Raw genomic sequence first — 26,997 nt, 5'->3', positions numbered from 1 at the left:
ATTACCATTAGGTGTCTATTTCCAAGTAATCGTGTTATGTACATCAGACTGCAGCTGCATACCTTGTACTCTAATCCATAAACTGACAAACTCCTGGATTTTAGGAATTATTGTCCTATTCACATAATTTATTCTCATTCTTTTTTTTTTGAAAGGTCAAAAAAAGTTTTGCCAAAATATATTTGTAGAAGAAAGTTTAAAAAATGTAGAAAATATCTACAAAACATGATAATCCAAAAGACACGCAAATCAACCGAACATCTATCCACACAAGACTAAAAACACAGGCTTGTTATCCATCTTGATCATTTTCAAACTCTATGGAATACCGTTGAATGTCTTCTTTGATTAGATAGGCACTTCAATCGGTTATAGCTCTTTGTGCTAAAACGTTCTTCGGATTATTTCCTTCCATATCTTCCAGCACAAATATATTAAGAGCCCGTCAAACTCTTTTCTTATGTCCTTATAAATTCTTCTCTTCTCCGTTTTATCTAACATTTGTAGATCGACTGTAAGTTTGTGCTCACAGGTGGTGCTAAATTCTACCCATCCATTGATTATTGTCAAAACTCTTTTTGTTAGGTGTGATCTTTATAGAGATGCCTTGGATTGTTAAGATTGTTTGATTCCTCGTACCCGTCACATCAAATCTTGTAGCATATACATAAATCACTAAATATAGATAAAAACAAAAACTAATTTCACAGTTTGTTTGTAATTTACGAGACGAATATTTTGAGCCTAGTTGGTCTATAGTTGGACAATAATTATCAAATACAAACAAAAGTGCTAAATGTCAAAATCTAAAAACTTTTTAGAGATGGAGGGAGCAGTACCTAGGTTTGTGGCATATTTGTTTGTTTTTTTGTTTTTTTAAACAACATTAGGCCTTGTTTGGATGTTGTCGGATTCATCTCAATCCACATGTGTTGGAGTGGATTGGGGTGGAATTTAGTTCAAGTTCCATTCCAACTTACCCCAACACATGTGGATCGATGCGAATACGACTACATCCAAACAAGGCCTTAGGTGTGTTGGTGTGGGAACAATAACAGAGACAAAAATGGAGTAAAATGTGAAGTTGCAATTCGACCGTAGCTCAGCGTTCCCAAAAACACGAGAGAAACCTGTACCTTGCCTTTGCCCTTTTCCCCGCCAATGGCGACGCCGGCGCCGCTGGCTGTGGAGGTGCGCTGCGCGGGCTGCGGCGAGACGCTGGAAGTGGAAAACGGGACCACGGACTTCGCCTGCCCGGGCTGCGGCGCCGCGCAGCGCCTCCCTCCGGAGCTCATGCCGCCGCCGCCGCCGCCGCCGCCGCGCCCGCGCCGCGCCATCCCTCTGCCGGCGGCGGCCGGGCGCGCGGCTGCGGAGGCGCAAGACCGCGTGCCGTGCGGCTGCAGCGGTGCCCTACTCACCGCGCCGCCGGGGCTCGGAGGCTTCGCCTGCCCAATCTGCGGCGTCGCTGGCCGGCGCCCCCAGGGCAGCGCCCCACCGACTGGTGTCGCAATGGCGCAGCCGCTGCATCCAGAGCCTCAGGTATTTCAGGACTATTGCTGGAGCATTAGCTTAGAAGGTATTAATTTACATTTGGACAGAGAGCTCAACTGAGCTTGCTTTCAGTTAGCTGGGAGATAAATGGAGAACTACAAATCAGAAATGCTCTTGAGAGGCCATCTCAATACCAAAATGGCATTAATAGGGGAATCTTCGGTAGTTTGGTTTTGAGTTAGCTGAAAGTTTGACATCTGAGCATGAGATAGATCAAGAGAGGTAACTAGGCAAGTTCTACTGAATGCTTTGTTGTCGAAATTAGCATTTTACACTAATCAAGCTTATGTTTTTGTCCATAATTATCGATCTAGATACATATTTCACTTCTTAAATTTATCTATTCACGCATTTCCCTAATGTCAATGTTCGATGGAATCAGGTCCTGGGAGACCCCCAAAGTCATGGAGGACAGGTGCATCCAGAAAGGTATAAGGCACCCATCCACCTCGAGCAGTCACAAGGATGGCGCCCTAACCATTCAGCCTATAGAGGCGAGGCGTGCAGTTCATTAAGAGCAGATAAAGGAGTACATGATGGGGCTGCTCAAGGCGACTCCTATAGTCATGTTCATGTGGACTCGCATGTTGAGCCACTTGAAACTTCATCCCTCGTGGTTGAGGACTCTGACCCTCCTTTGAAGCGACGTCGCTTTCATGGATCCCTTTCAAAAGGTACTCACAATGTTAATTTCCTGATCTTTCTGTGTACAGCTCTGGAGTCAAATCCCTTTGGTGCTACATTTGCTAAGATGCTATAGATACATAATCTAGAAAAGCTTTCAATTCCGTTCGATGAATCTCTTGAATTTATGATTTTAGGGTTGCACTGCATAAGCTAGAAGATTTCACTGAGAACTTTCGACCTATGCAATAACAGTTCTTAAGTCATAATTTTGAATCCAATTTCAAATCTCAAACATGCTATCTATATATCACAGGGTCTGTCGAGGCAGCTCGATGCAGTGAGAAGGAGAATGTTCGTGTGTATGAGAGAAGGGTCAAAGCAAGGGATGATGGGGATGAACGACATGGTGAAGCCCCACGCGAACGTATCTGCAAGGTTGTGTCAAAGAGGAAGGCATCCAAGGTTCCAATGAGGACCAATAATAAGCCCTCGGTTGCAGCTCGAACCATCCCTGTGCCAAGAGGTGATACTTTGCCACCATGGAGAGGCACGGGCAAGGGCAAGGGAGTTGCTTCTAGCTCCTGTGCTGAGGATGAAGAAGAACAGCAGCCACAAGGACAGCCAACAGTTGGCCCTTTGAGGTTGCATAGCCCTGCTCCTAGTGATTATGGTAGGCGTACTGTTAATTACAAAAGCCAGGCCAAGCAAGTAAAGAAGGAGAGGGAGTCAAATCCTTTTGTTTATGAGCGTATCCCATCGGATTATAGGTTTTATAATCACTTCCAACAAGATTTCTACGAGACGGTCATTTATCCAAGGAAGGATCCAATCTCAAAAATGCAGTGGGTTGATTGGAAGTACATGGAAGAGAAGGACGACCCTATCTTTAAAGAAGTGGTAGCTGCATGTGAGAGCAAAGGAGTGAAGAGAATCATGGGCTTCAAGTATGATTGGTGCAATGAGGTAATAGCCCAATTCTATGCCACCGTCTACTTTGACAAGAACAAAGCCAAGACTATGCACTGGATGACTGAGGGAGAGTGGTACAAAATCAAATACATGGCCTTCTCTAGGTTGCTTGGATTTGGTCAAGATGATGCTAATAAAGAAAGAATTCATGTGGAACGTGCGCTTACAAACAGTCAATTAGAGTTCATGTATAACCCTCATGAAGATGTTACTCTTGGGAGCATTAAAGGTCTTTTGCCCTCTTATTTTTGTCTTAACCGCTTGTTTAGGAAGACACTAGCTCCTAAGGAGGGGGATGCTGCTAGTATCATGTCAACTACAAGGAACTTGCTTGCTAGGATGGACTCAAGTGCAAGACCATTCAATGTGTTTGACTTCATTTGGGAAGAGATTCGCTTCACATCTCTGAATCCGTCAAGAAGTTGTGGTTATGCTCCTTACCTAATGTATATGATCGAGAAGGTCACAAAGAAGAACTTTGTGAAGGAAGTGAAGCATGAACCATTAAGAATTCGTCCTCAAAAGGGACATAATCCTGTGGCTGCACCAAGAAGAGCACCACGCTCGTCATCACCTACACATAAGCCATTCTCTTCATCTGTTCACCCTTTTCTCAAGACCATCTTCTGCATTTGTAAAAGCAACTCAATGAAATTGAACAAGTACAATGCAAGACTGAAGAAGACCAATCAGCAGCTCAAAGCAATTCGGCGCCATTTCAACATTGAGCCTCCTTTCTCTCCGGATGGTTCGGAGGCAGAGGAGAGTGATCCAGAGGTGTTTGAGGACCCCTTTGCAGCTTATGGGACTGGCGCCGCTGCCTCTGTCCCTGCCCCTGCAGGACATGACACAAGACTTTGGACTGAGCAGGGCGAAGAGTTTGGCGGTGATGAGGAAACTGGAATGGAAACTGAAGATGAAACCGAAGAGGAAGGAAATGATCATGAGGAGGGCGATGATGATGATGATGATGACGACGACGATGAGGTGGACATCGAGTGATTCATTTGTTTGCTTCTTTCTTCAGGTAATGCTGAAGGGGAAGAGAAAAGCTTATCATGTATTTCGTAGTATCATTACGTCGTCGTTGTGATTCTGCACACGTAGAACTTTATGCTTGTGGGTGTGCTTGAGGACTTGTTTTAAGATTCCTATAAGACTTATTTTGTTTTAGTGTGCAACCATGTAACGCAATGGTTGATGCTCTTAATCTCATTGTGTGCTGTAAGATGGTCTTATGAGACATGGAAGAAGAGGCCACCCGTTTGCATGCATGGGAAAATGCAGGTCATGCCACAGCAGGAGGTAAAGAAGAGGCTCGACGAGATGCTGCAGCAGATAGGGGAGAGCCAGCGTGCCTGCAGATGAAGCTGCAGGTGTGCCAGGAGTTGAAGGATCAGGTCGCAACAGCCATACAGTCGACCAATTAGTACTGCCTTGTCAGACCTCCAGGTATATATTCATATGAACTCACCAACTATTTCTTATGTAGCACTTGTTGTCGACTTGTCGCTCAGATAGTCAGATTGAAACCTCTGTTTCTTACAGAAATACGCCAAGCAGAGGGGTGCCAATGTTTTTCGATCTTCCTCCAGTACCATCTTGCCCAGCTTTGCTCAACGTTTGCAAGCTGTATGAATTTTACATTTCAGTCTAAGGTGCAGGAGTATGAAACTCACCAGCTGTATGAAACTCTCTCTCAAATTATAAGCAATGTGCTGTAGCAGTACTCTTCTCCTGTATCTTAAATTGATTTTAGGATACTCTCTAAGCAAATTATAAGAGACGCAATATAAGAGATTTGACAGAGATGCTCTAAACAGTGATGGTAGTTATTGTTTGTGGGTGTGTTACTGCTGGTGCAGGAGCAGCAGCAGCAGATGCGATGGTGTTCCATCCGAACTCTCCTATATCATCTCATCCATGTGTAGGAGTAGCAGCAGATTCATTCGTGTCTATGAGATGGACCGGACAATTAAAGAGGCAACACGAAACGTAAAGAGGCTTTTACATGTTTGTCATTATAAAAATTAATAATTACCTATAAGCTATTAAAAAAATTGATGTTTTTATAGGTGCCATTGCTCCAAACTCTTTTGCTCTCTACGCTATTTCCGTTAGATTTGACTCTAGCGTTGTTTAACTGATTTGAAAAGTTGAAAATACCCTCATGTTTAAATATTCAATTAATTTTTTTAGCATCTTAACAATCTCAAATGAAAAAACTCAAAAGTCGTAGATCTCGTCGAGATCTACATATTTATATAAAAATATTTTTAGTTGATTTTGTATAAAAAATGTTTTTTTCTAAGACATATTAATCATATCAAATCATATCTTTTTTGTATGGAATTCAATGAAAATAATTTTTATACAAAACTTATAGATATTATCGAGATCTAGAACTTTGTAGTTCTGAGTTTTTTCATTTAAGGTCATTATAAGATGCTCAAAAAAATAATTACATATTCAGCTTTGATGATATTTTTGACTTTTCGCGCTCATGGTTTGACACTGTTAGAGCCACATCTGATAAAAATAGTACAAAGGACAAAAGAGTTTAGAGTAGTGGCACGTATAAGAATTCAGACTTTTTTAATAGCTTGTGGGTAATTATCAATTTTTATAATAGCAGGTAAATAAAAACGTCAAACATAAAGAGACGCATCGATGGGAGCTCGTGATATTTCATGAACTCATAACATGAGATTAGTTTTATTACATATCTAAAAAATGTTTGGTGTGACTACTTTCTTCTTTCCAAAAGAAGAGCATATCTTGCTTTTTAAGGAATCAAATCTTTTTAATTTAACTAAATATATAGAAAATAATATTAATATTGTATCTCTAAATAAATTTATCATCATAATAAATCAGCTAAGAGTGTTTTTCTGCATCGAGCGGAGTCCGTTCGCTTCTCTTATCAGCCGTATTTTTTCTACTAGTCAACCGTGTTTTTCTCTCATAATAAATCAGCTAACAGTAATTTCAGTCATGACTTTTCAAACCAATAAACACATCAAATTTAATTAATTTTTATATATACTCGATGAAAAAAATAAAAAAAATATTCCTCAACAATTGAGACGTGCCCTCGAGGGAGTAGGTTCGCCGTTCTCGTTCGTGGTAGAGCCGGAGCTGATGAGGGCGTGACCGGCAGGCGGCACCAACGAGACCTCCGGAGAGTCCGGACTGCCGCATCCCACGGATCCGTCCGCAGCTGAGCTCGCCAGATCAAGCGCTCGGGGGCCTCGGGTGGATTGACAGCAGACCAGGCAAAGGGCAAGGCCGGCAGCCGGCGGCGCCACCGCCGTGGCTAGGCTTAGGCGTGAGGAACGAACTGCCCCGGGCCCGGCTGCCTCGCGCCGCCCGGCTCCCTCTCCGTGGCTCCGTGCTCGGTGCTCCGGTTCCGGCACTCGGTTCTCAGTGCTAGGATCCAGGAGATTCGGTCTGCTAGGCTGATCCAGCTCCAATTCGAGGTCTTTCTCTCGACAAATTTCTCGAATACTTAAATTTCCAATTCCAACTGTAGCAGTAGTATAGTCTCTACTAGTACCCGAATATATGTTTCCATCTATTAGATCACCATTTTCTGCTGATTTCCAAAGTACTCCCTCCGTCTCAAATTATAAGTCATTCCAAGAATCTTGGAGAGTCAAAGTTTTTCAAGTTTGACCAAATTTATATAGCAAAATAATAATATTTTTAGTACCAACCAAGTATCATTAGATTCTTTGTTAGTTATATTTTCATAGTCTACCTATTTTATGACATAAATATTTATATTTCTCTCTATATTTTTGGTCAAACTTGAAAATGCTTTGACTCTCTAAGATTCTTGGAATGACTTATAATTTGGAACGGAGGGAGTAATAGTCATCTTTGTGGACATGAGTACCTATGTATACGGCATACGCTAGGTTTCTAGGTGCCAGCCTGCCAGGACACACACAGTGTACTATATTGGTATAGTAAAGTTTAGCTATCCCTTAATGTCCAACTAAGCTACACCCCATGGAAATTTTTGCGATTAGCTTCACCCCAACATATTGTATGACTACAAATAATATCTGAGCGATTATTAATCAAAAGGCGTGTGATAATGTGGGTAACATACTAACATAGACATATTATTGAGGGAACTTTGGTGACGATTCTATGGTTAAAACAAATCTATGCAGAAAAGAGTAATCATGTATGAGGTGGAACTTTGGTAATGAAAAGTAGTCCTCATTTGAAATATTGTTGAGGGAATTGGTAAGTAACACCAGAGTTGTACAATCATGTAAAATCTGGGTTGTCAGTTTTCAGTAACACATGGATAATGCTGATGAAAATAATAACTAATTTGCAAATGCACAGGCTACTGCAGTCCGCGCCTCCAGCACGAGCAGCAAGCAGCGGTGGCGGCGACGGCTATGGGCTCTGGTTCCAACTCCAAGGAGGGAGAGGAGCGGGTGCTGAGCCACGGTGACGTGGTGCTCATCCGCTCCGACCTTGCAGTCCTTCACGGGCCGTGCTTCATCAACGACCGCATCATCGCCTTCTACTTCGCACACCTCTCCGCCGGCCTCCAAGATGACGACCTCCTCCTGCTCCCGCCCTCCATCCCCTACCTCCTTTCCAACCTCCCTGACCCGGCCTCTGTCGCCGCCGTCGCCGACCCGCTCCGCCTCGCCTCCCGCCGCCTCGTGCTGCTCCCTGTCAACGACAACCCCGATGCCTCTGTCGCTGAGGGCGGTTCCCACTGGACCCTCCTCATCCTTGACAACGCCACTAGCCCCTCCACGCCCCGCTTCGTCCACCACGACAGCCTCCCCGGGGCGCCCAACCTCCCCGTCGCTGCTCGCCTCGCCGACGCACTCCGCCCCCTGCTGCTGTCAGGCAGCGATTCCAAGAGGGGCACCGTTCCGCTCATCGAGGGACCCACCCCGAGGCAGACCAATGGCTATGACTGCGGTGTCTATGTCATGGCCATCGCCAGGGCTCTGTGCGCCTGGTGGAACAATGGCCGGGATCACCAGGAAGGCGGCGATTGGTTCCAGGTGGTGAGGAGGGAGGTGGGTGCCCACAGCGTCAAGGCCATGAGGGCAGACTTGCTGCAGCTAATCAACACTCTCATCCAAGAGAAGGCCAAGGCTAATTCCCCATCCAAGGGCGACGCCGACCCAGGGTCATTAGAATGATAGGCAGTAGATATGTTGCTGGTAGTGATTTCTCAAATCTGGTGCCTCTTCTTGATCTTAATCAAGGTCTTTGCTCACTGGAATTCAGTGGTATTCTGGATTTTGAGAACTACATTACAGGTGCTTTGGCTGGATTGGTGCTGAAGTTCTATGCATTTGGAGTTTGGTTACTAGGCCAGTGCATATACATATATTTCTTTGTGTGTTTGGAATTTGAATGACACTTGAGAGTTTGATAAGAGAGAAAATTGGTTGGTTGAGCAGTTAATGTGTGATTTTTTGAAACTTCTTCACTGGAATTTTAGAATTCGAGAGCAACATTACATGTGCTTTCACATGTCCCTCTTACTCAAACGTTTCACTCAATATGATATTATGTTGCAAAGCATGCAAGTTTCTACTTTCTAGTATATCATCCAGGAAACAGATGGTGTTGAACTAGGTAATCTTCAACCTGTTTTACATGAGATCCATTATGTTCAATTGTAGTTTAAACTTTTTCTGTTATTTTTCTTATCCCCGCAGCTCTAGTACCACGGTTGACATGGTTTATTATCAAATGTGTTGTAATATTTTAAACTGCAGGTTTTTATCTTTTTGATGTAATAGTCACATTTGAACTGCAAAGTGCTGCATGATGGTAGATAATCCACTTGTACATAAATTTCTTTCATCTTAATTGAGCGGCAGAGCTCCTGCCTTTGTTTTTTTAAAGAAAATGGTAGATAATCCAAACCCGTGCTCTCTGAAACAGGCTTACAATGCAGGAGGCAGATATGTAATATCCCTCGCTTTGTGTCCATCAAATCCACATATTTTGACTAGCTTCGTCACGATGTTTCTGCTTGCATACTAGTCCCAGCTATGAGCGAGTGTCTTTGAATCCATTGAAGAGGAGGACTGGGTGGTACAGAATGACGATTGTGGGAATCCTGCTATGAGGTAGCTGCAATAACCGAGTTAAGCAACTGCATGCACCTTCAGGTTTGCCCTTTAAATGTGCTGGCTAATCAGTTGTTCCGAATCTGTCTGTTACTCAAGCTAAGCCCTGTCTCTGATGCCCCCATCAAAACAAAAGGAATAAAAGCTTTCTCCAATGCTGCTCTGCATATGCACCTTTGTTTCTCTCATATACGTATCTAGAACCTTTATATTGCTGTTCTCAAATATAAGGATAAAGGTTGCACATATTTGTTAGCAAGCAATTTAGGACTAAATATGATATGAAAGATACAAATTCCCTTTCTCCTGATTGATAACAAGCGTGAGCTTTTAGATTTGAATGCTTCTTCACTTGTCTTCAATGATGCATTTCAGAATGTATTTTGTTGTCAGCATTTATGTTATTTAAAGTCCCACCATAGATATGTTAAATCTTAAGGTTGCTGTGCTAGCATGAGATGATCTTTAGTACTAAGTTTAGCCATGTTTTGCAAGCTGCACATAGCATGGAATGGTTTTGCATTCTGTAGTTTCTGTTGCTTGCAGCCAGATTATTAACAGTACTTGCATGAAAATACTTGAAGTGGGCGCAACTAGTCACATGAAGAAAGTTTACCCTTCAGTGTAACCTAGTAAGTGGTGACTGTTCCTGACATTTTATTTGTGCATTGCAGAAATCAACATTTACTAATGTTTCCCTGATTCATTTGTAAATTGGCCCAATGATTTCTGAGCGCCTGTGTCTGTAGCTAGGTCTTGGGAAAAAAACAACAACTGATGGATTTTTCTAACAAAAGTGAAGCTTAAGGGAAGCAGGAGTGCTTAATGCTTTTAGATGTCCTTGAAGGTTTACCTGAAATATGACGTTTATATCTTGCTTGATGATTATCATATTGCAGAATCAAGAATCATCTTTTTTTATGGTTCCAATCATATATAAAAAAAGGGGAAAGCTTTTGGAGCAATGTACGTAGTTTTTGTTCTCCTGGAAAACTCTCTTTATGGATCCTCTTATGCATTATGTTGGGTATCAAGGAAAGGTGGATAAAACATTCAGAGAATGTAGACAACAATTCTTAGAACAACCAGAATTGATGAAAATTGTTATGGTCCTTGAGTTTGGTCAGTTGTCTTATACAGCATGCTATTTATGTTTAGAATGCATTATCATTACCATCACACCAAGATTTGTTTACATGTGATTTGTCAATCTCAACATACCAATGCAAGGATCTGTTGTCAATGTCTCTGTGGTGCCTGACTGCTTGGGGTATGAGGCTATGAACTGCATCTGTGCTCCTGTCTGCTTATGAACTTTAGCTCACTGCATATAAGAAATTTGATTTTCTTTTTCAGCTTGGATTTTCACTATCCTCGAGCAAGTAAAGTAGCTCTGCATACTTTATTAATAAATGTTTTTGTTATTAACCCCCAAATATAGTCAATATGCTCTAGCATACAAGTTTTAGTTGTCCACTGCGTCACCTAAATTTGTTGGGTTGGTCAGAGTTTGTCTCAAACAAGGATGGACAGGAGGAGGATGGGATCAGAGTCTGATACATCACTAAATGCTGACCATTGGAATATATCTACTCCCCTGCTTCTAGCCCATACCTAACAGTCTTACATGCATGTGCCCTAACTACCTCCCTCTTTCTCCTCTGCTCAACAACCTTGCTGCCTTTGCAATTGCATTGCTTCCACCAGTCTATACAGCTAGAGGACTCAGGTGATCACCTATGCGAACCCTCTTGTTCTTCCATTACTCTCTTTACTTGCTCAGTTCGTTGCCTATGTGAATGGCCTTCCTCGGATTACTATAATTTGGTTGACTTATTGTGGGAGCTTGAAATTTGCACTACGACATAGTTCAGTTTGTATATGAAGTATTTGTCTACTACTCTCTTAAGTTCCATGTGCATTTGTTTTCTTTTTCTTTCTCTCTCTGCCCCTACAAACAAGCAAATGAGCTACTGCTATGATTACAAAATCACAAATTGTCCCCTGTTTTCAGGTCAGGGAAGATGCAACCTCATGAGAAGGTTGCTGTTTTGAAGCCTGTGGCCTCCAGGCCTTTCTCCAGGTTCAGGCCCTTTCCGAATGTTCTGCAAGACTTCAATGCCAATGGTTCCCCAACAATCACCGTCCCAGAGGAGACTGAACTAATCAGGCCAAAAGCCACTCGATCTGCATCCCTACTGGGTAATCTTCCAACACAGATAGCAGCAACAATAGTAAGTCTAACAGTTCTCTACTTTGGAAAGACGCTTCATGTATTTTAATAATGGCAAGATTTTTGTGTGTGTTTGAAGTGGAGCCTTCTAAATTCAAGTATTTGTCTATCGTCTATTCGATTATTGAACTATCCAGGGTATCATCATGAAATCTTGTTTCAACTGTGCTAAACTTAACTTGCAGGATGCTGGGTCAGATGCCATATCTGAGGAGGTGGAAGCCAATGCAGAGCATTTGACGTGTTGTGACCATGTAACAGCATGCCAAGCTGCCAGGCGGAATGGTGTGCGCAGCCGTCTGTCACTCGATGGGTACAACTGGAGGAAATATGGGCAAAAGAAAGTGAAAGGCAGCGAGTTCCCACGGAGCTACTACAAGTGCACTCACCCTAGCTGCCCTGTGAAGAGGAAGGTGGAGACGACAATAGATGGCCGGATCGCTGAAATTGTGTACAGTGGCGAACACAACCACCTGAAGCCAGGCAAGCCTTGTCTCCCCAGGAAGCCATTGTCGTCGACAAGCACAGAGGTTGTGGTGTGCGACATGCGTGGTACTGACGACACGATGAGGGAGTAGAAACGACGAAGACGATTAGAAGGTCAGATGCTTTGTTCCAGTATCTGGAGGCAGTTGCATTTTCTTGGACGAATTTGGAAACGATAGTTAGCTTGCTGGTTGATAGAAAAAGTACTGTCTTGTTCCAGGACATCAGTGGGTATCATAGAATGGCAAAAAGCAGAGTAGCTGTTGTCGATGTACATATATGAATCGATATGCATCTGATGCCACTAGGGTGCTGCTGAAACTGCCCTTTTCAATTCAGTTGCTGGTGTTTCTTCTCTGTATTTTTCTGCGGTGAATAATGGATCTAGTGGGAGGGAGGAGGGAGTGCTCATCAGTTGAGTTTTGACACAGCGATGCAAGAATGCGTACCGTGAACCATGTGGATAAATGGAATAGAATAGAATGTTCATTTGGTAGCTTACATGGTGTCCTCGCCGTCTAACTGTGCTGACTTTTTGGTAGAGTTCGTTGAGAAAAGTCGACAAATCAAACGCAAGCTAACACTCTTTGTTCGTGCAGGCGCGTTGTGGACAATTAAGGAATGAAGTGGCTTGTTTAACAAGAAGGTGCTTGCGTCCCCAATGGTGATCATTTACAAGACTCTAATGTTGATCAAGTCGTGGCTCCCTAAAGCGAAATTGGAACCCATGGCGGAAGAGATGATAAACCTGATCTCGTCAAGCGCACATTAAGTCGTATCTCTTGTAGTTCAGTTAGTCTTTTGCTCTTTGAGGGGAGTTATATCGTTTGTTGGTCAGTTGAACTATCGCTGAGAGAAAGTCGTTGTCTGTCAAATTTCTCTCGTTCTCGTTGTTGCTACTATGTAAACTAGTAATCCCAAGTAGCGTGACAAGGCAATCGCCGACCGAACAACGGAGCAGCAGTATGACCCATTTGCCACAGGAGAGCGGGGAGATGATGGCGGGGCCGAGAGGGTGATATAAACAACTCTGTTGAATTCGTATTAACCGTCCGCCACAAAGAAACTAATACTTCACGCACAACTTGTGTACAACCGCCCGCCACCAACAAGTGATCCTTCACTCACTTAGCTAACTTGTTCGTTTGGCTCATAAGCCATGACGAAAAGTATTGTTGGCTGATTTGTTATAAGAGAAAAACACTACTAAATGACTGGTGGATTTGGCTGATAAGCTCAAGCGAACAACATACTTTACTTTATTTTATTTTATATACAACTCCAGGTCACTCTTACAATTGCCATACCAACTGTTGGATTCATCATTCATACAGAATCAATGGCAATTGCATGCTCTCTGATCCTCTAGCCTACCCTCGTCTCAGAACCTGATAACTTGCTTTGGATGGCTTCCATGTTTGCCCAGGGCCTTCTCCAGAGCCAAGCTGAACTCACCGAAAGAAATCGACTCCATCCTGCAAACAAATTAATATGTTTCCAAAGGCACTTAAGTTTTCTCTTTACAGATAAGGAAATGTCTAGACGAGAGCATGTCAACAAGATCTAAAAGCAACCCAACAACAGAATGGCATTAACATTACATACTCGTATTTGAGTTTGCCTTCATGCACAAGGCCCAAGAGGTAGTCTATCATTCTTCTGCAGTCTTCTGTTTTATCTGAGTTCAGCCACTTCTGGAGCCAGAACCCTCGTAGCGAAAGATCCTTTCAAAACATATATTTCATTGTGTTTAGTAATTTTTTGACATTTGGGGCAATATCATATAAACAATAGGAAATAACCATCCCTTGAACACAACATGAAACCATCTATCAAATAGTTTGTTTGTCTCAACATGCTGATACTTCAGCACTACTTTTTTAGCATTGTCATCATCTACTGAACATTGCTCACATAAAATAGTGTTTACTATAATAAGCATTTAAAATGTTTGAAGTGGCCTGGACAAGTAGAGCAAAACAGCAGATGCATAAGTTTCACAAGCAGGGTCTTGTGTACAGACCTTAAAAATGAAATATGAAGTAGGGACAGTGACAGGTCTCTTGGACATTCCACCATAAGTCACCATGGTGCCTCCTTGCCTACAGAACAAGAGTTATGTCTAAGTGTGGGAGAAAAATGGATTATTCTAGGGGTTTTTTTTTTTCAAATTCAGCACATTACTTCAAAAGCTTGAGTATTAGAGAAGCAGCATTTCCTCCAACACAGTTAAATCCTAATGCAGGCTCCGGCATGGCACCCTGAGAACACAGGAAACAAAACATTAACTAGATACATGTTGGTTCAAACTTGAAACAATCCAACTCTTTATAGGTAGAAAAACTGTAATTTGTTGTTACAATGCCAATGTCAGGCAGTAATAGCACTCCAAGGAAAAAAACAATAAACTACACGATTCTACCGCACTTGAGATTGGGTTTCCATAAACTACAACAACTAATCTCTAATAATACAAATCTTGCACCAAAAGCGGGCACCAGATAGTGCCACTCATCCGTCCGATGCGTATCAGTTTGGGTCTCACCCACTCGAATCGTTGCGAAGTTTTGTGGCACATCACCTCCGCTGCTCGAGCTTGAGACACCATTCCCCTCCACTACTTGAGCTCGAGACGTCCTTCATCTCTGCTACTGTTTCATCTCATCTACCTCATCCATCCTCCATCGTCCAGCCCCACCGGGCCACCATGCACATGCAGTGTCTCCAGCCATGAACCCTACCCCGCTTGCCGCCCAACACCAAGGCTTCCCTATGCCCATGAGTGCCGAGCCAGGCTGAGGCACGGCATTACGCCCTGCCGCGCTCCACCGCCCCTCGTCACCCACCTTCTCCTGCCATGAGGCACCTCCTTGGCCATCCGGTTTAGTATCCTCATTGCAATCAGGCTGAGGAAACAATTGATCACTTGCTCACTAGCTGTGTGTTTGCAAGGCAATTCCGGTTCTCCGTCCTAAATCGCTTTGGGCAGCAAACTCTAGGCGCTGATAATGAATGATACTTCTTTTGAGGACTGGTGGAATAGAATTAATGAGATGGCCGATGCACAAATGCAAAGAGGCATCAATCCCATCATTATCCTAGGGCTTGAACACTTTGGAACAATTGGATCAAATGTGTCTCTGATGACTTTGACACCAATACGGCTACTGCCTTACTGCCTTGCTGCCCAGCTTTGGGCAATGGCTGGAGCGCGAGGGTTCTCCTTGTCGGCCCTTATTCCTAGGGGCTAGGTTGATCCAGGTTGTGTGTATTTGTAACAAAAAGGCGCATATGTAATTCTGTGATTCTATGGGTCAGGAGTAATATATGCTTCAAACTGTATGTATGCATATTTCAAATGGACTGGTAGTTGTTTCTTGATTTCCTATAGACCATTAATGATTTTCTTTAAAATTGCAATAGAAGGATCATGACAATATTGTGTGATATGCTAATGACCTATCATTCCCTCTTCACTTCTACCGTAGCATTTCTACAATAGTATATACAGAATATCGGAAGTGTGAGTACAAAGTATAATGCAGTAACTTCTCTGCTACTGCTTTCCTGGATGTCTGAACTATGGTGAAATTCTTTGAAGACTAGTGGCATGTGAATCAGAAGATCATAGAAGGAAAATTGTCTCCTTTATCATGAATCTAATTCCAACATTGCTCTAATGCTTTCACCTAGCATTTTGATTTTTTTTTAAGACACAGTTCACTTGTATTCTAAAATCTTGTTACATTGACATTTTTATCTGTGAAGAGCTTTAGGAATTCAGCAGTATGGCAATTGCAGTTTTATCTGTAATTCCTATTCTATGCCGCTGGGAGCCAAACACAGAGATACAGCAACTACCCTATATTTGAGAATCCTCAATGCTAACTTTGGGTGTTTATCTGCTACGGAGAAAATGTTAGTAAATCCATTCATACAGATATGTATCAAACATGTTTGTCACAAATATTCTATACCTTGATTTATTGCATTATAAGGTAGCGCAAACCATGAAAAAGAAATAAACATTAAATCACAAATAGTTCACAGTTAGTTGCAAATTAGCTAATATCTAGCTAACCCCAGAGTCACACTCCAGCTTGTCATCTGACGAACCATTACCCTTGGCAGCTGAAAGCACCAGACTTATGGCTCCAAATCTGTTTGTTCAGATATGCATGCTTTGACTCATTTCTTCACAGCTAGCATTGTCTCGTGAACTATTGATAGTAAACTACTGTTACTTATTAGCTTAAGCAAGCAGCTTCAGTAACTCCCTACGCTGCATCTTATCCATATGTCGTTGCTTGGTTATCCCCATAAGCTTGATTTAGTTTCTTCCAAATAAATAAAAAGTTAGTTGATATTTGACGGTTTGAGCTCCACTTTGGCAATCGTGCCTGCTTCCAGTCATAATTGAGTTCAGGTTGTTTGTTCTTGTTATGTGCAAACAAAGAGGATGGAAACAACCACACACTGTGGATCTCCTGAGAACAACATTTGGGTTGACGGCGAATTCAGTTCTCTGAGCCAGAGCACCAAAAATTATGGGAGGATCGGTTTATGAAATTTTATCTAAAAGGAAGACTTGGGTGAGTTGATTTCTTCATGGCTGTTTGGATCTCCTAATTAGATGCTAGATTTATTAAAAACAAATTTTATTTGAAATTTTAGAGGGGGGAAAAGACAGTTTGTGGTTGTGGTTAGTTTATTACTCTGTGTTTAAATATTTCTTTGTTTGGGTCTGGATGCAACACAGCACCAGCGATCGATAGCACTTTCTCTGATCTAAGTATTTGTTCAGTAGTTAGTTTATGCACACAGCACGCTGTTGCTGCCAGGTGTTTTTTTTTTGGTAGAACTTGTTAGATTTGTTGGAGACTGATTGCTAGATTTGTTGGACGTTGGCAATTGAGATACCATACATAATCCGGTTCTCTGAAAAACTTGTTTTTGTTAAAGCTCACTTTTCTAGGTTATTGAGAACTTGTTTCAGTTAAACCCAAGTTATTTAAGAGTGTCCAAACACCTTTGTGCTGGATGTTGGGCACCTGGGCTAAAACTTGTTCTAGAAAATCTAGTTTTATAAAACATGGGATCCAAACAACCCCTTCAATTATATCTGAAACACCTCTGTATATGTTTCTTTTATGTTTCGTAAGTTAGTTTTCTTGACACTTCTTTCTAAAGGAATATCATGAGAAATGTGTTTTGTTTAGGAAAAAAACTCCTATTCAAGTTTATCTGAAACTAATCTTATTTAAAATTCTCCTGATTCTCTTTTTCAAAAGTCTCCCGCTACTGGATCGCTGCCCAACAACTCTACTGACAACAACTAATTACAACGCTGCCTCTGAGCTACGTAGCAATGTGTAATGAAATGACAACGCAAAATTGGCTGAAACTGGCAAGCTCTCTAAGATGTGCGCGGCAACGCCACGCGTTGCTTTCTAGTCTATAAACTGCATTTGTCAACATCAGCTTGCAACCTCCCTATTTGGACAAGAAATTACTTTCTAGTTCTCACACAGATTTTAATTTTCATTCACAAGTAGACAAATACTAGCTGTCAAGGATGAGCAGCAATTTGGATTGGAAAAGCGGGTAGTGGAGCAGTACCAGCAAGCTCTTGACATTCTTCATGTCTAGCTGAGATTCTGTGAACACCTCATCTGCACCAAGTTGTTTGAGTTTGTTTTTTGCTTCCTCTGACCCAGGCCTACATCAATTCAGCTACTACAGATTACTATTGAACAACAGTGGGATAAGATGAGTAAGTAACTCGAAAGTGAGTCATAAGAGAGAATTGGCACAGGAATCATGTGGAAAGGCAAGACACCAACAGAATCCTTGATCCCTGTTGGTGGCACCAACTTTGAGAAGGAAATTTGTATTGTACCTGTCCCTTATAATGTTGATAGTGTGGATTCCATGTACTTTAGCAAGCTGAATAACACACTGGCCAACGATGCTGGTAGCACCATTCTGGACAATGGAATCACCTGGTGACAGAGTAGAGACTGGAGGTCACGAGATGACTGGCAAGTGAATTCTACGACGGACGTGTCAAATGTCAAGGGAAGGAAGAAACTACTTGAAAGCATGGGTCCAAAGAAGCAAAAAGAGCACCAGGATTGAGTTTTACAAAGTCTTGGAGCATCCTAAACGCGGTCGAGGGGTTGACGGTGATGGTGGCAGCATACTCCATGGGTACATCGCTGCGGACCTTGTGCCAGACGTTCTCATCCTTGACAATGTACGTCTGCCAGGTCCCTGAAGAGCATAAAACGGTAGTACTTATTACTAGTTGAAAAAAATTGAGTCGAAGACCCGAACCCGAAGCAGCAAGACGAGGCAATTACAATTACCGACCGAACGATGGCGGGGACGGTATGACCCAGTCGCCGGGGGAGAGCGGGGCGGTGACGGCGGGGCCGACGGCGTGGACCTGGCCGACGCCCTCGTAGCCTCCGATGGCGGCGGGGAGCGGGGGCCTGACGGGGTAGACGCCCTCGACGCGGTTGATGTCCGAGGGGTTGATGGGGGCAGCCAGCATCCTGACGCAGACGTCGCGGTCGCCGACCTCCACCGGTGGCACGTCCACCGTCCTCAGCACCTGCTCAGGTGGGCCGTGCTCGTCGTAGACCACGGCCTTGGATGGTGGCGAGACGAGAGTGGGCGCGGTAGAGAAGTGGGAGCGCGAGGCACGGCACCGGCAGCGGCGAAGCATCTGCAACGCCGGCGGCAGCAACCGAGACTGCGGCGCCATCTGTCTGCTACCTTGCTCTGCACAGGATAAACTGATACCATTCTAATTACAGAAGAGGAGAGCAGGGAGCCGAAAATAAGGCAGTGGAGTAGCGGGGAGGAGAGGAACTCACAGTGGAGGGCGGTCGGGAAGGCCTCCGATGGCGCGATTCGAGGGAGCGGCAGGGCAACCCTAGAGGGAGGTGGGGGCGGTTGAGGTGGCGACGGCGGGATCAAGCAGGAGGGCGAGCGAGGGAGGCGATTCGAGGTCGGATGGCGCCGTGGAGCTGGCCGGGGACGCAGCAGGCTGCTGCAGGCGTAGGCGTAGGCGGCGGCGGCGGCGCCGCGACGCGGGGTGTCGTCGAGGCCTCCAGGGAGTGTTCCGACGACTGCTCCAGCTAAAGCTCAGGACACGGCATCTGAAGCCTATGGGCCGAAATCGGGCTCGTCAGCCAAGCACGAAAACCTCCGGCCCAAAATGGGTTCAGGCAGGGGTTGTTTTTTTTTTTCTATAACTACCATATGTTAAGTTAACAAAAAAAAATGTGTTTATATCTCAAAAAAAAAGTTAACAACATCTTTACATGTAGGATATTACATGTATCCTATGGTCAATCTTACATGTCGGCCCATGATCCAGCGGGCGCCGTGAGTCGTGACGTGGAGCTATGGCCACGTTAGCGCCATATCCTTAAGCCACGTCAACCTTGATCTCCAACCACTCCACCATGACTTATGGCGCCAAGACGTGTTAGCACCGAGCTTAAGATCCAAATATGAGTTTTAACATCTAGCGGTATATATGTGAAATTTTGATAGAAAAAAAAGACTAAATTAAAAAAAAATGGTTACTATTCCCACGGTCACTTTGGTTGTGTCATGGCACGATGAATCCTGGATGGTCATAGATTCCACGTACTCCCACCGTTCCAAATTATAAGTCATTACAAGAATCTTTGAAAGTCAAAGCATTTTAAGTTTGATCAAAATTATAGAAATAATTACAAAGATTCATGACATCAAATGGCTATGTTATGAAAATATAATTAATAAAGAATCTAATAATACTTAGTTGGTATTATAAATGTTATTATCTTATTATATAAATTTGGTCAAACTTTAGATGCTTTCACTCTCCAAGATTTTTGGAATGACTTATAATTTGGAATGGAGGGAGTACGTATTTAGTGTATCTATACCACATCTTTAGGGATTAAATTTTTGGCTTGGATTTTGCATTTGTGGTAATACACGATTTGAAAACATTGATATTCTAGGTATTTTGGTGATAAAAATGCTTTTTTGCTCAAATTTTATATGTCCGCAAGAGAAATTCCAAAAGTTTTTTAAAAAAAATGAAGTCCCTATTTGACATTTTGGTAAAAAGAGGGGAAAAAACTTCTCTAACAGTTTGAAAGACCAAGTTTGGTTTTGGTAATTAATGACACCAAGTTGCTAATGCATTGTGTTTAAGTGAATGGATTTAGGCATAGCAACACATGTGATGAAGGTGCATGGTGGCATGGAAAGGTGGCCACATGATTACAAAAGAGATGTACCATAATGTGGAGATCATAATGATAGACGAGGAGCAAAGTTATCAAGGCAAAGGTATAAACATAGGGTTTTACTTTTGCCGGTATAAGATGAGTAGAGAAGTGATTGACCGGGTTTAGGATAGATAGCCGACTATCAAGAGGGGAAATCACGGTCATCTCTCGAATCAAGTGCTACTAGGTCTACATCTTGAGCATATGCATTAGGATCTAGTAAAGTGCTAACTTAACTCCTTTGGGTGAAATGTTTGTGAAAATCTAACACATATACACTTTGGTGGTGAACACTTATTGGTGTTAGCACATTTGCAAAGGATGTGGAGTTCCTAGAGTTGAGAGGGGTGTGGGTTCCTCTCTCCCTCCCGCCGAGCTTGCTCGACAGGATTCGGCGCTTTTGAGAAAATTAAGTGTACTCACCGGACGCTCTGCGCGGAGGCACTGGATGATGGCCTTTATCATCCGGTGTGCTGTCGGGTGTAGCAGAGTGCACCGGACGCACCGGAGAGAGTCCGGTGCTCAGCGTCCGGTGTGGGGGCGTTTTGCGAACCTCTCTGGGTATGAGTTCGGTGAGCACCGGTGGGTCCGGTGCTCAGCGTCGGGTGACCCCGAGGTTTTGCATACCTCCCTGAGTTTTAGTCCGGTGTGCACCGGACGCGTCCGGTGTGGACCTGCAGAGTGTCCGGTGATTCGCAGGTAGCCGTTAGAGACTGACATGCGAGATTCAAGAAGGACACGTGGCCAACCCCTGAGCACCGGACGCTGGGGGTCGAGCGTCCGGTGATCACTTGGTAGGATCTGGTGCCCCCGTTTTCAACCCAATGAAAGTGGCCAACGGCTAGTTCCTTGAGGGGACTTATAAATAGTTGGTGGCCGGCTTTGGGAGGTCCTCTCTTGCACATTTGAATAATTGAGGCATACATTGAGCTAGAGAACACTCCCTCCACTCATCTCCTTGCTTGATTGCTAATCCTAGTGAGATTGAGTGAGATTCAAGTGTATTGCTTTGAGAGTTGCATTTAGTGGCACTTGATTCTTGAGTTTGAAAGCCCTAGTTTGGTTTTGGATAATTGATGAAACCCTAGTACTAACCTCTATGCTAAGTATGTGTAGACTTAATGAGATTGGTACATGCCAAGTGTTGGAGCAAGAGATGATCATGGTGATGACCACAAGGTGATCAAATGCTCAAACTTGGAAAAGAAGAAAGAGAAAAATAAAACCCTATGGAGATCAAGGCAAAGGTATTGCTTAGGGTTTTGGTTTTGGTGATCAAGACACCATAGAGGATGTGATCACATTTAGGATAGATAGCCGTACTATAAAGAGGGGAATTCTTTGGCTAAGCGGTTATCAAGTGTCACTAGGTGTCATTATTCATGTGCATGCATTTAGAACCTAGTAAGCTAACTTAACTCCTTCGAAGAAAATGTTTGTGAAAATGCTAACACACGTGCACTTGTTGGTACACACGTTGTGGTGTTGGCACACTTTGAGAAGGAGGTGGAGTTTGAAAGGTAGAGAGAGGATGGGTTCCTCTCTCCCTCCCGCCGAGCTTGCGAGGCGGGATTCGGCGCTTTTCGAGAAAATGAAGTGCATTTTTTCTATTGCGCCGGTGGGAAAATTGGAGAAGTCGCGGGAGTGTTTCTCGCTGAGGAACACTCACCGGACGCTGGCTCAGAGGCACCGGACGCTGTGTCTGAGCGTCCGGTGTGCAGGCTGCCTGGCTCAGCTAGGGTTGGGCACCGGACACCAGGCACCGGACGCAAGCTGGAGCGTCCGGTGGTCTGAGTCCGGTGTCCGCACGTTTTGCAAACCTCTCTGGGTGTGAGTCCGGTGAGCACCGAACGCTTAGGGTGCGTCCGGTGGCTTGCGTCCGGTGACCCTGCGAGTTTGCGGAGCTCTCTGCGCACGAGTCCGGTGTGCACCGGACGCGTCCGGTGCTAACTTGCTCAGCGTCCGGTGCTCTGCAGGTTACCGTTAGACTCTGACACGTGGCTGACGTTGGAGCACCGGACGCTGGTGTTGAGCGTCCGGTGCCCCTTTAAGAGCGTCCGGTGACCCCGTATTTCGCCCAATGAAAGAGCCAACGGCTCTATTTGTTTGAGGGGCTATAAATACATGTTTGGCTGGCTTGGGGCTCAGACTCTTGGCATTCTAGCATACTTGACATCCTTGTGAGCCTAAGCAAACTCCTCCCACTCATCTCCTTTATAGATTATACATCTTTGTGAGATTGGGAGTGATTCCAAGTCATTTGCTTGAGTGATTGCATCTAGTGGCACTTGGGGATCGTTCTAGCTGCGGTTTTCTTGTTACTCTTGGTGGTTGCCGCCACCTAGACGGCTTGGAGCAGCGGAGGAGGATTGGCACGAGTTGGTGATTGTTCGTGGCCATCTCCCGTGATTGTGAGGGGTCTTGTACCTTCCCCGGCGGAGAGCCGAAAGGTAACTCTAGTGGATTGCTCGTGTCATTGAGCTACTCACTTGTGGGTAGGTTCTTGTGGTGTCCTAGTGAGGACGAGGTTCGTGCTACACCTCTTAGCCACCGAACCACCAAGTGTTGGTCGACACAACGGGGACGTAGCGTGCCGGCAAGCACGTGAACCTCGGGAGAAAAATTAGTGTCTCAATTGTGTTTGATTGGCATTCTCCCGGTGCTTGATTGTTTATATTGGTGATTGGTTCATCCCCTACACAGCGGTATAAATATCTCATCCTATCCTTTACTTACCGCAAACTAGTGTAATTAGTTTAGTTGCATACTTTGCCTTGTGTAGCTTAGTTCTCTAGTGTAACTTGTAGAGACTTAGTTCTTGTGTGCATAGTGATCATAGCAACTAGAATTGTTGGGTAGGTGGCTTGCAAACACCCCTTTAGAGCTAGAGCAAAAAGCTTCGCTTTGTTATTTACTAACTCCTTGCTCTAGTGAGTTTGTAGAATTTTTAAATAGGCTATTCACCCCCCCTCTAGCCATATTAGGACCTTTCAGAGTTTGCTGCGGATTTCTTGTTACTCTTGGGTTTTTCCCGACGCCCTAGACGGCTTGGAGCAGCGGTGGTGTTGAGCTCGTGATTGGAGATTGTTTCGAGCCTCACCAAGTGATTTGTGAGGGGTTCTTGAGCCTTCCCCACGGGAGATCGCAATTGGCTACTCTAGTGGATTGCTCGTAGCTTAGAGGATCCCCATCTTGTGAGTGGATGTGCGTCACCTGCTAAGGGTTTAGCTTTGGATTGCCAATTAGCTCGTGATCCATCAAGTGGGTGTATCGCCACAACGAGGACTAACTTGTCGGGAAGCAAGTGAACCTCGGTAAAAAATCTTGTGTCATCTCTCGCCGAGGATTCTCTTGTAACTGTGATTGATTGATTGGCTATATTTCTACTCTACAACGTTGGTATAACAATCACTCCTCTCTTCTTTACTTATGTGCATACCTTGCTAGTTGTGTAGCTTGTTTAGCTTAGCTATCTTGTTTAGGAGTGTAGCAAGTTTCTAGTTGTGCTTTCTTGTTATAACTAACGTTTAGCTTTCTTGCTAAACTTGTGTAGGTGGCTTGCATAACTTAGTTGTGCTAGTGATAGAATAGCTTCGCCTTTTGTTTTACTAATCAACTTGTCTAGTTGAAGTTTGTAGAAAATTTAGATAGGCTATTCACCCCCCTCTAGTCATTTGGACCTTTCACAGTTTGATGAAATAACTAACTTGTAAAACCTTTCCTCCAACTTGTATACCTCTGCACTACATACGAATTTCCTATCAGCTCCAGGTTAGATTGGGTGTAAATTAGATCCATGAGTAAATTAAGAAAATATAGTACAGTTTTACGTGAGAAGGTAGTTAAAGATAAAAAAACTATATAAAAAATTTGATTGAGTGTTGCTATGGTAAGAGCATCTTTAAAAGTTTTGTATTCGGACTTTGCATTCTTGTAATTTGCTAAAAAAATCGTAAAAAAAGGTATCCAATAGTTTTGTATTTAGAGTTTGCATTTTGAGAACTTAACAAATGAGAGAGCAAACTTGACATATATACGCCGGGGGTCACCATCTTTGACCCCACCTGCCCGCCAACAGACTCGGTGACGACGCAGCGGCCTCCGAGCTCGGCCTCGACGACGGTGGCGTCAGCGTTGGCGACAGACTGCAGGACGGCGGCGGGAACGCCCCTCTGTGTCTCGCCGAGCACGGACTGCTCCGCGTCCTGCATCAGCGCGGCGTCCCTGGGAGCAACGCGCTGCTGGGCCAGCTCGTCTGACACCGCAAGGGAGGAGAACAGAGTCGATGTAGCGAGCGGCGATGGAGAACGAAGCGAAGAAGCGCGTGCGCGGCGACAATTTGATGCGGGCGAGACGCGTGATTGGGGGCGGGGACTAAGGCGTCCGTTCGCGTGCTTCCGTTGTGGGCGTCCGTGGATCGAGGCGGAAGATCGAAGGCAAGGGCAGTGCGGTCCATCGGAACTCTTTTGAAGCTACAACGTCATTCTTTGCGAAACTAGAGAGGAAGTCCAGAACGTCATTTAATGCGGGTATGTATGATTTGAAAACATTGATATTCTAGGTATTTTTGTGGTAAAAAATGTTTTTTCCTCAAATTTTATATGTCCGCAAGAGAAATTCCAACAGTTTTTTTTTAAAAAAAATGAACTCCCTATTTGATATTTTGGCAAAAAGAGGACATAAACTTCTTTAACAGTTTGGTAAAATAACTAACTTGTAAAACCTTCCCTCCAACTTGTATACCCGTGCACTACATACGAATTTCGTATCAGCTCCAGGTTAATTGTGTGTAAATTAGATACGTGAGTAAATTAAGAAAATATACAGTTTTACGTGAGAAGGTAGTTAAAGATAAAAATATATATATAAAATTTTGATTGATTTGAAATAGTTCAGTCTTGCTATGGTAAATCGTCTAGGAATGTATTGTGAAAAAATAGTACTCCTAAATTTATTGGGCTACCAAGTTAATTACAGGAACCCAACCCCATGGAGTTTCGGCCGGCAACCAACGCGGTTGCGCTCCGCCGTCCACCCCCACGCGAGCCACGACCAAGAGTGCCGGGATACACAGCCTGACAGCCAGGCCAGCGCAGCAGCGGACACGCTCGTCCACGCGCGCTGAACGCACGGCACCGACGCACGGGGCGCCAGACACGGGACGGGGAGCCCCCCTCCCCCCCCCCCCCCCCCCCCCCCCCGCGCCAAGTCAACAGTCAGACCTCGCCTCCCTTGCCTTGCCGCGTGGGCCGCCGCCGCGCTTTGCTTCTAGTACGTGTATATAAAACTCCCACGTCGTCCCGACCTCGACCTCCCAGCAGCAGTCCCAACCAACCAAAATTCCATTCGCCCAACCTCGGAGGCCGGCGAGAAACGCAGGCAGAACCCGGCGGCAGGCAAGCAAAGCACGCGCGTCCACCACAGCCACAGAGAGCAAAGACACAAGGCAGCTCGGTGTATGGCACCCAAGAGGAGCATCAGCGAGGAGGTCACGGCGGCGGCGGAGCTGCCGGTGCCGGAGCCGGAGCAGGGGAAGCCGAGGCTGCGCGGGGTGCGGAAGCGGCCGTGGGGCCGGTACGCGGCGGAGATCAGGGACCCGGCGCGGAAGGCGCGGGTGTGGCTGGGCACCTTCGACACGCCCGAGCAGGCCGCGCGCGCCTACGACGCCGCCGCGCGCAGGCTCCGCGGCCCGCGCGCCACCACCAACTACACCTACCCCGACGCCGTCGTCCCAGCACCGCCGCCGTGCGCCGCCGCGCAGGTTCCGAGCGCCAGCGCCAGCGCCAGCGCCCGGGAAGAGTCTTGTTCGTCCTCGTTCTCCACCAGGGACGACGACTACCACCCGCTGGCAGTGACCGTAGCGGTCGCTGCGCCGCCGGCTCCGTCGCAGTCGCAGTCGCCGTCGTCGCTCGACCTAGGCCTTGGGCTCTTCCCGGCGATGGTGGCCGCCCAGCCGTACCTGTTCCTGAACCCGATGCAGTTGGCGCCGGTGAAGAGGGAGGCGGAGCGGAGCTGCTACTCGGGGTCGTCGTCGCCGTCGCCGTCGGTGCTGGGACTGGGACTCGACCTCAACCTGCCTCCGCCGGCCGAGATGGTCATGTAGCGTCGGGGATAGTAATTTGTCGCAAAAGGGGTTACCAAATGTGCTGTAAATAGGAAGCACATTTGGTTTGTTTCCGTGTAGCTGCGCCTCCATTTTTTTCCCCCCTGTGCACTAGTCGATTTGCAACTTCGCAGTGCAAGAATTTTAACCAATGAGCAAAATACTTAATCTCGTACCAAAATTGCAGTGCCATGGTATCTCCTAAAATCCTCACATCAGCTTGCACAAATTGAACACTCCGGCGCTGCGACAGTTGTTGGCGCCGAAGGGCGAGGAAGAGCGGAGCTGCTACGCCCGGTGGTCGTCGTCGTCGTCTGCGCTGCAGGTGGTGGGTCTGGGGCGTCGCAAAATAGCTACCGTAGCATTTTCTTCGTTTGCATTTAAAAAATATTATCTGATTATAAATTAATTAGGCTAAAAAGATTTATCTTATAAATTACATGTAAATTATATAATTAATTATTTTTTTTAAATCTATATTTAATGTTTTATACATGTATCGAAAGATTTTATGAAATTTTGTAAAAATTTTATAAAATGTTTGAGAACTGAACAGAGCCCAAATATTCAAAGGTCATCAGTTAGCTAGCCATGTGTAATCAC

The 26,997-nt window shown here is 44.8% G+C and overlaps 4 protein-coding genes across 6 annotated transcripts; 3 read left to right on the top strand and 1 right to left on the bottom strand.

Annotated features, from left to right (window-relative positions):
• LOC8086053 lies at positions 1,085–4,967 on the top strand. Of its 2 annotated transcripts, XM_021464246.1 has the most exons (5): positions 1,085–1,539; positions 1,934–2,225; positions 2,492–4,174; positions 4,377–4,599; positions 4,696–4,967. In XM_021464246.1, exons 1-3 carry the CDS (start codon positions 1,162–1,164, stop codon positions 4,147–4,149), a joined length of 2,328 nt encoding a protein of 775 aa, XP_021319921.1. In that variant the 5' UTR covers positions 1,085–1,161; the 3' UTR covers positions 4,150–4,174; positions 4,377–4,599; positions 4,696–4,967. The 2 variants fall into 2 exon arrangements, with proteins under 2 accessions (XP_021319921.1, XP_021319920.1); XM_021464245.1 differs by having other exon boundaries at positions 1,086–1,539; positions 2,492–4,599; positions 4,696–4,956.
• Positions 6,222–12,495, top strand: LOC8072154. The gene is made up of 6 exons (XM_021465561.1): positions 6,222–6,626; positions 7,510–8,332; positions 8,422–8,494; positions 10,883–11,004; positions 11,290–11,509; positions 11,694–12,495. Exons 2-6 carry the CDS (start codon positions 7,566–7,568, stop codon positions 12,084–12,086), a joined length of 1,575 nt encoding a protein of 524 aa, XP_021321236.1. The 5' UTR covers positions 6,222–6,626; positions 7,510–7,565; the 3' UTR covers positions 12,087–12,495.
• Positions 13,014–19,170, bottom strand: LOC8086052 (enoyl-[acyl-carrier-protein] reductase, mitochondrial). 2 transcript variants are annotated; one of them, XM_002443989.2, is made up of 9 exons: positions 18,876–19,170; positions 18,367–18,794; positions 18,124–18,267; positions 17,894–17,996; positions 17,614–17,713; positions 14,179–14,255; positions 14,018–14,096; positions 13,600–13,718; positions 13,014–13,469 (listed from the first exon to the last, which is right to left on the bottom strand). In XM_002443989.2, exons 2-9 carry the CDS (start codon positions 18,761–18,763, stop codon positions 13,376–13,378), a joined length of 1,113 nt encoding a protein of 370 aa, XP_002444034.1. In that variant the 5' UTR covers positions 18,764–18,794; positions 18,876–19,170; the 3' UTR covers positions 13,014–13,375. The 2 variants fall into 2 exon arrangements, with proteins under 2 accessions (XP_002444034.1, XP_021320393.1); XM_021464718.1 differs by having other exon boundaries at positions 18,367–18,780; positions 18,876–19,138.
• Positions 25,584–26,575, top strand: LOC8086051 (ethylene-responsive transcription factor 8). Its single transcript, XM_002445177.2, has one exon. It carries the CDS (start codon positions 25,750–25,752, stop codon positions 26,392–26,394), a length of 645 nt encoding a protein of 214 aa, XP_002445222.1. The 5' UTR covers positions 25,584–25,749; the 3' UTR covers positions 26,395–26,575.

Source organism: Sorghum bicolor, chromosome 7 (genome assembly GCF_000003195.3).
Source record: "Sorghum bicolor cultivar BTx623 chromosome 7, Sorghum_bicolor_NCBIv3, whole genome shotgun sequence".
Taxonomy (NCBI): domain Eukaryota; kingdom Viridiplantae; phylum Streptophyta; class Magnoliopsida; order Poales; family Poaceae; genus Sorghum; species Sorghum bicolor.
Note: the sequence above shows the minus strand (reverse complement) of the source record. Positions and strands in the feature narration are given on the sequence as shown.